Here is a 12,362-nt window from a genome sequence, read left to right as displayed (position 1 = left end):
TTTTTTAATGAGCTTTATAAAATTAAACAAGGAGATGTGGAAAAAAAAATATCGAAAGGTGGAAACATTGTGATCAGGTACTGATTTTGTCTAACACAAATGGTAAAGGGACAAATTCAGACATCTGAGATGATTAACTGAGTTACTTTGGTTTTATTTTGAGGTGGGGTCTGAATGCTTCTGGAGAAACTTTAGCTTTGATTTTAAAGTTTTCTTGTAAAAGATAACTGATAGATAAGCCATAGGCTTCAGAATGGTACTGTTCAGCTTTTAAAATCTCTGTCTTAAGCTACAGTAAGACCAGTGGATTCTTATACACATTGCACAGAAAAAAATTTGAAGATGAAAGTGAAGAGGTTATTTTACAATTAGCAGACTTATGAAGAACTTTCTCATTTCACAAAATATCTATATACTCCCATCAATTTAGTTTGCTTACCTTTATTAGAAGACTTATAATATAAGTTCTACTCTTAGGATACAGACCTTTTAACTGTTCTCTATGTTCACTGAAAGTGCTAACTGCTTTTATTGATCCCACTAGCAGCAAATCTCAAAGAGGTATGGAGGGCATATTCTTACTTTCACCACTGAGAAACAATATGCTGCCTTTTCTTCCCATATAAAGAAATAATCCCAGGTTAAAAAGTATTCTCGCAGGCGAGCACTAGGTCCAAAACATGCTGGCTTGACTGTATTTTGCTTTCCTGGCAAGGGAAGGCCATGCTTCTGGGAACCCGCACTCATGCAAATTGCTGTGCTTTCTATTCCATGACTTCACAAGTTCCAGAGCACACAGATAAGCAGACCAATGCATCACATTTTAGTATCGATGGAGTAGGTGCCCTACACTGCATCTCGAGTGTGCATTTAACATTAATGAGATTTTTGCCCTCCCAATGACTGGACGACAGTTCCGTTTTCTTAGTTTGAAAATCTTGTAAGTATTTCCGAAGAACTTTAAATTCCAGTCCCTCTCTTTCCCTTCCAAGTATGGCAGTGATGGCATGAGAACACTATAAACTTAAAGCCTTTCTTAAAAGGGTTTTGTAATTCATTAGAATTACTGACATTTAGAGTTGCAGACATCATGCATGTAGTATCCAAAAAACATTCATTTTGCAGACAATTTGGAAAGCTGCCATAATGGAGGACAGAGGCGGAAAACTGCACTCATTTCTACGTAATAAGAGATATGAAAAGTTAAGGCACATTTTTGCCATTTAAGATTGCTGGACTCACACTAGAGGAGGTAACTGATGGATGGGGAAGTGCCCGATGGGGCCATTGCAATTGCTCTTATGATAAAATCAGTAATGCTGAGGCCGTAGCTCTGTAAAAACATGCTGCCACACACCGGCAAGTCTTGCTCCCTCTTTTTCTCTACCCATCCCTCCTCCTGCCCCTGCAGCTGGCTCTGGAGTCCGGCTCCATCCTTCACACCTATTCTGAACTTCATTATGCCTTTCCACCAGCTGATCTAATTTACTAACCCGGCAAAGAACTACCCAGACTCTTTTTGCAGGGTGAGTGAGTTGAACTGGCTTGTTGGAGGAGCCCATAAACAAGAGATCTGTGATGAGAGCACATGGCTGAGGGCAGGCCAGCCTTTGCGGCGATGGTAAACCCTTGGATTCGCTCGCGTTATCCCTTACCCCCATTCACTTTGGTCATCATGGCACCACAGGGTGAGGCACCAAAGTCAGCATGAGGGTTTATGCACAGAGCTTTTTGTTTTGCTTGTATACATAGCTGCTCACCAACGTGGGAGAGTAACGGAGAGCAGCAGCGCGGCTTTGCTCATACTGCTCCCAAAAAATAATTCCCGTGTGAGAACCGATGCTACAGCTGTAGATGCAGACGGCCACAGCCAGCACAGTTCTGCTTCCACATGCCTAACTAATTTGGGAATTAGTAATGAAAGCAAATTAGGAATAATTATAAAAAATGTGCCTATGAAATACCTCTCACAAAGACTCCTGCCACTTTTTTCCCCAACTTTGTTTTAAATAAGATCCCCAAACATTACTTAGCCCATACTTTTCTAATGAAAACCACATACTGATAATGGATAATAAAAAGGTCTTAAGCAAATGGTTATTTAACGGCACATAATTCACTTGAGGGTATGCTTTTCCCAGGTTGTACTTTCTATTACACAGGAAGTGTCTTGTTTCAAAATGCTGTGTGGTTTTTTTTCACCTACCTGCATAAGGCCTCAATAGCATCTCTGTCCAGAAAGTCATGCTCTCGCTTGACTAGAGCGATGTCAATTGGAAAAAGGAGATCTGTAGGAATAGAGACAGATGAGGAATAACTCAGTAACTCTTATTCCCAGTGGCGAGTTATTTCAGAACGACCAGCTGCCTCCAGTTGAGCTCACCAACATGCCAGTGATTGGCACTTCTCCCATAAACACACGTTTACCAGCTCAAATGCCAGAGGTGCCTCCTTTTCATGTACAAGCTTTCGACGTGCAGCTTTGATAACTGAAAGTTCATATGCAAAATGGAGGAAAAAAAGAGCAAGCAGAGATGAAACAATGGGAGAGGGAAAAAGGCAAATGCAAGCTCCCTATCCAACATCAGAAGCGTAAACTGATTCAGGCTAGCTTTATTTAAGATAAATATACTATCTCTATCAAAGTGCTAGTATCTCACATTAAAGAAGGAAGGTCAGTAAAACCCAAATCTCTGGAAAAGAATGCAAAACAGAATCTCCTTGGCTGTTAATCAAGCTATTTAAAAGTTTGACACTGTTACAACTTTAATGAGACATGGACTGAAATGAAAGCAAGCCAAGCTGCGTGGAGCCCATACTGCCTCCTTTCCTTAGGAGATTATTTAGATAAACAACGGGGAGAGTGAGGGGGAGGAAATAATGTTGGCAGAGAGCTGAAAATTTACTACAGCTCTGTAAAAGCAACCACATATATATTATTTACTGTCCTCCACAGATTCCTGACTGTCGTACAGGTCCTGATCCGGCATTCCTTGCACTGCCGAAACTCCCACCAAAGCCACTGGGCGCTCAGGGCACACAGCAATCCAAGGATAAACTACAAATATACTGCCGCAGTTGCATACAATTTTCCTGGTCCAAGTGATTGTAAAATATTTTAATCTCCAGAGACTAGGAAAGGATGATCTGAAATGACGAAAAGAATAGGATTGTTGTTAATTTGTGGGAAGGTAGATAATATTCTGGGTTTTTTTATGCCAATAGGTAATCTCTCAAATGAACTATTTGTCCTGATGTTGCTGCAGGAATAAACTAATTATGACATATTCTGCGAAACACAGGAAATTATGTCTTTTCTGCAGAAAACTGCAGTTTTAGCAAAGCAACTGAAAAAGGCCCGCTGATGAATCTCCATTTTAAATGCGTACTGCATGGGACCGCTCCATATAGGTGGCTTCTCAGAACCTTTTACTATACCCAATTGATCCATAGATCTCCCCTTCACCATTTTAAGTCCAATGTGCAAGTAATGGTGGTAAGCACATTCAAGTGGCATTCTTCACCTTTTTCCACTGGGAAAGTTAGTACCTTAGAGTGCCCACAAGAAAACACATGGGAGAACTTAAATGAGAGAGGTGACTTAGAAGAAGTTGATAGTCTGCATGAGTCCATTTTTTTTAAATGCTTAATTTACGCTGCTGCTGTTGTTGCTCGCTGCTTCCAGGGAGGCTTGCAAAGGACAATGGTATATTGTTTTCATATAAGGACAGCTGTCTTTTCAATGGGTATGTGTGGCCTTGCTCTCACCTCTGCGGTCCTTTTGATGTTAGGCAGGACATGGTCCTACGTTAGAAACTTTATATATAGAGTCTCTAGGTAGGGCAATGGTAACCACCGGTAGGACATGTTTTCTGAATGCAAGTAGGGGGGATTTACAGCTCAGCATAACACGAAATCCACAGCCTACATATTTATCTGGAAGTATTGTCCCCAGTTTTAACAAAAGACTGGAAGTACAGTCTCAGCTCTGCATCCCAAGAAAATCTTGGCATCTCCAATGGTAAAAAACCCAAAACAAACAAAAAAAACCCCAACAAAAAAAGGAAGAGAAATAATAAAAGGAAATTTAATTTCTGAACAGGCAAAGAAAAGTTTAGCCAAGTGCTGCTTTTGAAAGTGCTATTATCATCTCATATTGCCAATGCAGCTGCAAATCAAAGCTCAACGAGATCATTTTTCAAGAAGGTCAGCTCAGCATTTGCTGTAATTTCCAACGGTTATTCACTATAAATAATGGACTTTCTATGCTCATTCTTACAAGCAGCAGCTGGAGTTTGTTTTATAAAAAAGAACAGGCAGATAAAAGTGCATAATAATTTCACTACAATGCAAGTAATTTTAAGTGATGGTAGTGGTAAATTCTGAACAATAACATACATATATAAAAAGCATGTTGCGCTTTAAAACTTCTGTATGTTACTCTGCATCAGTATAAGAACTGTATGCCAAAACTGCAAGTTCCTAGTAGGTCAGAGAGGCAATGAAGACAAGTTTAATTGAGCAAAACCTTTGTAAAAGTGGACACGCAAAGTGAATCCACCCCACAGACGGACAAGTGAGTGCAGGAGGCAGCAGTCTCTACGAGGAGCCGCCGCACATCCATGCAACAACAGCTTGTATGTTCTTTTTTCCCTTCACAGTGAGCCTGTCTAGCACCAACCCAAACTGTTCTGAAAAAACACACAGGACTTGGGAATTGCGAGGTGTACAGATGCATCCACGCATACACAGAATTTCCTATCTCTGCTCCATTAGGAGAGCTGGCTGGTGGACACAGTTGCTGTGTTTCTCTAAGGCTGGGGTCGTAGCAGTGGATGACTACATTCATGAAAATATAGCTATTTATGTTTTAACTACAGGGAAGGTACCATGATGCCAACATAACATTGGTGCTATGAGGATATTTGGAAGATTCAGACTAAAACAGAAACCTGGAACAAATTTAAAACTCCAGAAGTGCTTCAGAGTCTCATTGGGTTTGGTACATCCATGCATGTGGTAGGTAGCAGAGAGCAGCCGAGTCTCTGAAAGTCATCTTATGTACTGGCACTTCCGTTGTGCCCCTGAACCTCATTTATTGGCGAATATTACATCTTATTCTCCAAAAATTGCCAGGGGATGATGGACTTGCAAGCTCGGGTGCCTACCTTCATAAAGTTGAGCGTACTGTGGGAACCCAGCAGCCCGCAGCCAGTCACAAGCTTCCTTGGCCTCGATTTCTGGAAGAGGACAGAAACAAGACACCCTCTGATTAGTGACCTTCAAAGCAAAAATGTCCTCTCCACCACTTCTACTGTTCCTGTTACAAAATAAGCTTGAAGATATTCAGCAACTTTGAACTAAGACACAGGTCTGCTTATCCCAGTTTGCTTTTCTTCTCATGATCAAACGTATCTCAGATTCTGGAAAGTCTTCATCCGTAATTTATCGACGGCTCATCATTGTAATAGTTAGAGAAACCGGCACAGATGAAAACTGAAGGAGTTATGGATTATTCTGTACAGGTTTTGTTAAAACTAGACAAAGCAGCACTGCAATCAACATGGGCAGCATTTGTTCAACAGATCTTAGGATTCTCTTGGCACAACTATTTTGTCTTGACAGAAATTCCTAGTAGAGCTCATAATAAGCTCATAAGAGCACTTTAATATCTTGTAGATAGTACTGACAGACCCAAGCCCAAGAACAACTGACCCACTGTACTGCTCACTCAAGCACCTATTTACTACCCAACAAGAACCTAGCTTCACTGGAGGTCTTCAAGGCAGTTATGAGTTACTTGGCACGTTACAGGAAATTCAGCTAACTTTCCCTCACACTGCCCAAACCAGCATGCCGCAAAATGAAATTATTCACATACATACACACGACACTGAAAGAAAGGAAACGCTCTAAACATGGGTTATATTAGTCTGTGAATAAATTATACACAAATTAATTTGTTACGTAATACAAGCAGAAATAATGAACATGTTATCTCATTAGCTCACAAACTCGGATAATGTGAAAGGTATTTAGGGTATTCTCCAAGTGTTCAGGAAACAGATTGGGTTAATTTTGTTCTTCTAAAAATTCAAGAAGGTGCCACTGGGAATTTAGCTCCCTGCTTAGAACTGATCAAACATACAGTGAGCAATCAGAAACTCTTAAAGTTCATCTGGCTTTGATTATATTCAATGTTCTTGATGGACCAGAAAAGAAAAGCTTCGTTATGTACAACTCAGTAGACAATTTTGCCACCTACTTGGAGAGGACACTATAACTACCTGCTGCAGAAATCATGCGCGAAAGGTTTTGCCCAGAATTGCTCAGAATACAAGTTACTGCACATAGGGCAGTGAAGAGCCAAGCGTAAAATAAGTAAAGTATCTCAAGATTTTGGCACGTTATAAAATACTCCCAATGAGATATAGGTTACACAGTCAAAATCAGATGGAACAGCAGGCACCTTTTAGTGTCTCCAAAATGATGGCAATCCCCCTCCAATTTTCCAAATTGCTACAGCAGGGTTAAAATATTTGTGCTTTGCCAGACTGCTCTGCTAAGATACATACCCAAACCAAGGGGTTAAGGTGAGCCAAAGCACAACATTCCAGATAAATAAACAGCTAAAAATCCACTCTCACTGAAGTCAGGACAAGCAGGCATTTGTGTAACTTGTGTTTGCTTCACCTTTGGGTTATGGGACCACATGAGAACAAGCACGTACAGATATATTGACTTAGCTACTCATTAAGAAAAAGCATTCAATTCCAATTGCAAGCGATTGTAAAGTTTTACTTAAAGTAGTGTTTTAATTTTGGTATCCTAAGGAAATACATGGGAAAGTTAATTAGGGAAAAAAAAAAATCTAAAATATATCTTAAGACTTGTACTGCTAATGCAAGAACAAACAACAAAATATTACCCTCTCGGAAGCAACAAAAATATTAAAGTCAAAAATTCTGCAATTAGTTTTTAAGAGTACTTAAAATACAATGCACTATCTTACAGATCACATCCTACAGAAGTGTCTGGGCTGAGTAAGAATTTTACTTGATTTAAAAGTGGGGAAAAAAAAAAATCCCCGATAGCCAGTATTTACCTAAAAATGCAGGTAGATGCTTGTAGTGCAATTGAAAAAAGTGTCAGATTCCTTACTACTACAGTGTCTCTTAAATGTGTTTAAATATTCGTTCACAGCTCTTTTACTGAGCACTCCAGGTGTATGACCTGTAAAATATTTCTAGAGCTAGAAAATTATGAATATGCATTTACCAAACTTCTTTTTAAGGTTCTGTATAGAACCTTTGTGTATCTTTCCTGCAAATATATATACCAGTTATGTGGAAGTCATATTCTATGGGCACCCAGGTGCCAGGTGCCTCTGGGATTTTCGGAGCATATTTGCTTTCAAAATACCTTTGAGGATCCCCCAAGAAGCCCGTTTAGGGAATGAAACACCTGAGTTGCTCCTGGTTGGCCACAAGAATTGCAGAGAATAACAAACCACCAGGGCACCTGTCCATTGTCCAGGCTAGGCAAACACCTCGGGCTGGCTACAGCACAGCACCCAGGGTTCAAAAGCAATACTTGCCCCAGTTCCCTCGCAAAGTTTTGGGAAAGCCAGGGCAGTCTGGAGCCTCTGGCTCCAGCTGCAAGTCCTTGGAAGCGCGAGGGGTTTGGAGAACTCTCTTGGAGAAGGGGCCAGCGAGTCCCCTGCGGCCAGGGCTCTCTCCATGTCACTTCCATCCATGCAAAGAGTGTGTCAGACAAGGGACGTGGGTGACAGGAGCAGAGGCAGGACCTCAAAAAGCACCTCAGCTCCTTTTGGTCCAACTCCAGCCAGCCAGACCCAGGATTGCTCCCAGACTGTCCCGATGCGCTGTGACCAGATGAACAGAAAGGTGATTTCCAACCCAGCTTCCTCGTCTCAACCCTGCTGGTTACTGAGGAGTCAAAGAGTGTGAACAAAACTGTGCATGCATGTGAAATTCAGGCAGATAAAAACATAGCTGGAGAATCCAGCCCAGGGCGCACTGAATAGGCTGCACAGAAAGCTTAGTACACAGAACACGCTTCCTCACTTGAGATACAACCTTAAACAGCTGAAAGCTTGTGTAGGTAAAAAGTTCATTACCATGACTGAACTGGAATCTGCCTTTGAGAATAGAATACATTAGCTAGACCTGAGGTTCTGGCCAAGTCACTTAAACTACGCTGGAGGAGAAAGCTCATTCCCACACTTTCCAAATACCAGCTTTTCTTCCAGCTCAGCAGCATCAGCCCTGTGACTCTTGGTCTGCCCGCTGCCAAAGTTTCGTATCCAGGTGGACGTGGGAATACGCGCAAGTCCTTGTCATATGGATCAATGGCAACCAGTATAACAAGGGACAAAAAGAGAGAAGAATGGAGCTTCCAAGGTCAGAGTTCTCCACTACTTCTAAAAAGTTTTAGAAGGGGTAGGGCACCCAGAAGCCTTCATTCGGTCTCCCAGGGGACCTACAGATCATTACCTGAGCTACGAACTCACTGCTGAGCACAGCATCTGCTCGGCCGGGGCCAGCTGAGAGCCACGGGGAGGGGAGGGAGCTTGCAGAGGAGTTCTACACTGCTTTCCAACCCATTTTAGGGAAGCTCTACTTTGGCCCTAATTAATCTGCCATGATATGCAAAGCACTTTCCCATCATGAGCATCTTTACGATGGAAGACCTGGCAGCTGAGCTGACAGAAATTGCTGTGGGCAAGGGACTGGTCTCACTCCCTCCTCCCCGCTCCATCCCTGTGGTGCCATTTCCTTTCTGAATCAAACATCCTCGCCGGTCAAAAATCTTTACAATAAACTACAATTCAGTATACATTCCGGACAAGAAATGCATGTGCAGCTTTTCAGATGTGAGTCCTGTGCCCTCCCCCAGCAGCAGGAGGTTCTTGTACAAAAAAAACCCCCAAAGACGCCGGCAAGAAAGAAATCGCGTTATTTCTAAGTGTTCTGATACACAAGAAATTCTCTTAGAAAGTAAAACAAAACACCAAAAAACCTCCCAAAACAACAACAAAAAAAGGAGTACAATGAAGTCTTTATTCTTGGTGTCCTGTAAGCAAACAGCAGGCAAATGTGTTAAAGAGGAAACAGGAAATTTTTATTGGAAACAGCTTTATTTGTTAGTCCGTTTCACAAAGCAGGCCCCCATGCTCAAATCAAGGCTAGGAGTTCCTTTTGTGTATGGTTGGGAACCATTAGTCCTTATTTACCCACTTCCTGGGGGGTTAGGAGGACTCAATTCTTCCCCAAATTGCTAAGTGAAAATGGAAACTTCTAACTTCTTTTTTGTTTAACTTTGGTTAAGCTTGGTTCCTGGCCCTGCAAGTTTGCAGGTTTAAAACTTCATAGCAAAAATATCTCAATTCACATCTTGTTTGACACTGCAACTGCAAAAGGGAGAAATCTAAGATGTCTATAGCCTTTGGATAATACATTCCTTCCTATAGAAAATAAAACACCCAGGGTTTGATGCTGCAAAAATACCCTTTGAGAAAAAATAATCATAGCAGTCTAGCTAGGAGCAGTAAAATCTATTACAAAGTTAGAAGGGTTTATTTTTTTCATTTTCTTGTTCTTCCTTGCTTTTTGCTTCCATGAAATAACATACAAATTAAGCACCAGCTCTTTCAGGGTCTTCAGGACAAGGTGCAAAGCAGATATATCTTTGTACAGTCACGTGTTGGCTCCATTTTCACCTAAGTGCTAAACATCATATGAACAGTTCTTCCAAGCAGATGGTTTCCTCTTGCCTCAACTCAGACACCTTTATAGCCGTATTAGCACCTCCACACAACAGTTCTACTCATCTCACCTTTTGGCTCTGTTAGGAGAGTAGATTGTAAAAATCTGTAGCAAGACTAGTCCAATCAATGCTGTTAAAGTCAAATTTCAGCAAAAATGGGCTTCATTGCTGAAGGTCCACTCCAATGCCATACCTAACAACCAGTTTGTTTAGGGTTCTTTTCGGTCTTAATTTTTTACCAGGTCACTCTAGTTGAAATTCACTATTTTCCTTTTCCAGAAAAGAAAAAACAAATTGTAAAAATGGAATACAAAATAATCTTCCTGAATTAGCTTGCAGGAGAGAGTCTCTCCCATGGGATACAGAGAATCCAATTTGCCACCGTGAATGCTACAGATTAACCCGATTGCTCCATACTGCAATGCATAAAACTTTCTGCATGTTTTCTAGGGCACAGATGGAGCAACGAAGAGAATTCTTTCCCACCTAGGACTGATGCTCCAGTTTAACAGCTGCAAGAGGGCTTGCATGCTCAGAACTTTGTCCTCTTTTTCTGTCTGTATCAGAAGTTATATCTGTTGCCATGTATGTCCCTCTGAAATTTCTGGTGCTTTGCAAAATTTGTGTTAAGCTCCAAAACACTGCCCTGAGCTATTAAGCAGCTTGAGATCATTTAGGATCACATTTTTTTAAGACCAGCTGTGGTATATGTGAGAAATATTCTTCTCTGGATAGAATTCCACCGCTGAAGTACAAGCAACAGTTCTTCCAAGTGGTTGAATTACATCCCGACACGTGAATTGGGGTCGCCACACCAGACTTGCTCACACTATTCCAATCGCTCCATCTAGAGATAGGGGAACAGGGATGTGAAATCCGAGACAAACCGGGAAAAAACCTGCACTACGGCAGCTGTCTACAAATGAGCAGGCCAGGCACTGAAAATGATAAATCAGTTCTGTGTAGTGTCATGTGCCTGCAGCCCTTTAAAGCTGGGACGGTATGACTTCCTAAGAGTTAGCCTGCTATGTGTCCACAGCCTCAGATGGTTTTCACTTTGAAGATATGCGACTGTAGCTTGAAAATTAATTAAATTCCTTTTCATAAGTCTGTTTTTTCTCAACCCTATGTAGTTAAATATTCCTTAGGCAGTATCATTAACTTAGTGCTCCACACCTTTCAAGAAAGCAGCACGTAGCAAGGACTAAAGAAAGCAAAAATGTAATTAATGAAGAACAGCTTTTTTATAAGGATAATGCCCTTAAAACAAACACTGAAACTTGGTAAGTTTGTCAATAAACATTCAACCACTAAAAGCTAGAGAATTCTGAAAATCCCATTAAAAGGTCTTGCCAAATTTCTAACATGGCTGGAATCTCTTCTTATTCTGAGAGAACAATCCAGTCTTATACTACTATCCTAAAATATTAGCCTGACACATTCAGCCCAAGAAGGATTCATTTCTGGACGAACCAGTGAGGCCAACAGAATAGTCAGCATGGCAAGATGATGAGCTTGCAGGTTTTGAAGTGAAAGCTAACCACCTTCCCAAGCAGGTCCCTTTCTTCCTTTCACCTTTAAAGCGCAACTTACATTTTGCAATAGCAGCTGCCTATTTTGATCTGCTCCTGTATTTCACTGTGCTTCAATCTACCCTCCACAATCAACTGATACGTGTTGTGATTTCCACCTAAGGCTGTATGCCTCAGCAGTCAATTCAAGCAGACGTGCATGCACAATTTTAAGAAAATATTTCTTACTAAAAACCTTCTGGGGGAAAAAAACACAAGTTCTTGAAAGAAACCATATATGATACCAAATATGTATTGCTTTCTAGTCATACAAACCCTAGAAAGAGGTGGTGGTTGGGAAAACGTCACTCAAACAATTCTCGACTATGTGATGACGACCAAAGAAACACTCTCCTTGTGTTCCTGCTGGCTTTGGGTTAAACATGGGAATGGCTTTTTTAACTTATGGAGCCTTGCAGCAAGACAGTAACTATGCTGCTGATGTTATGCATAAACCACAGGACACTGGGAGAAGAAACAGAGTATGTTTGGAATTTGTGTGGGAACAGATGAAGAAGAAGTAAGGAAACAGATGTTTAAGATCATATATTGATATTTTCTCCGAAAAAAAAAATCAGGAAGCCTGAACACCTTTTTTTTTTTTTTTTTTTTTTCAGCAGAGCTTTTGGAATGAGCAAATGGCCTACTTCCACTCATGGGGTTTTAAGTTTGTTAATCCCCTTAATGATAAAAGTAAAATTAAAGATAAATAAATAAATAAATATACACACGACTGGTTTCCAAACATCTGCATGGGTGTATGTTGGCTGTATGTAATTCCCCTCCCTACTAACTGTACCAGGTTACACAATATAGCAGCTTTAATTGCTCACCAATCCTCTTGGCTAGCACAGGAAACACAATACCGCTTTTGTGAACCAAAATCTAATTAACTTGATCTCCTCTTCATAGTCTTCAGCATATCGAAATCACTTCAAAAGGTTTCTAGCTCAAAACTTAACAAGAGTAACAGCGTTTGATGAAAATATTTAAAGTGTTCAG

General features: G+C 40.9%; 1 protein-coding gene across 1 annotated transcript in view; it reads right to left on the bottom strand.

The window, feature by feature from the left end:
- DLC1 (DLC1 Rho GTPase activating protein) overlaps positions 1-12,362 on the bottom strand; it is a gene marked incomplete at its 5' end in the record, with an annotated part of 221,093 nt that overhangs the window by 20,394 nt on the left and 188,337 nt on the right. The window contains 2 exons of the mRNA XM_081998808.1: positions 2,207-2,288; positions 5,169-5,240. Coding sequence (XP_081854934.1) covers positions 2,207-2,288; positions 5,169-5,240 — 154 coding nt within the window. The remainder of the gene's footprint in view (positions 1-2,206; positions 2,289-5,168; positions 5,241-12,362) is intronic.

This window comes from Phaethon aethereus, assembly GCF_964289735.1.
Source record: "Phaethon aethereus genome assembly, chromosome: 4".
Classification (NCBI taxonomy): domain Eukaryota; kingdom Metazoa; phylum Chordata; class Aves; order Phaethontiformes; family Phaethontidae; genus Phaethon; species Phaethon aethereus.
This window is presented reverse-complemented; position numbering and strand designations above follow the sequence as displayed.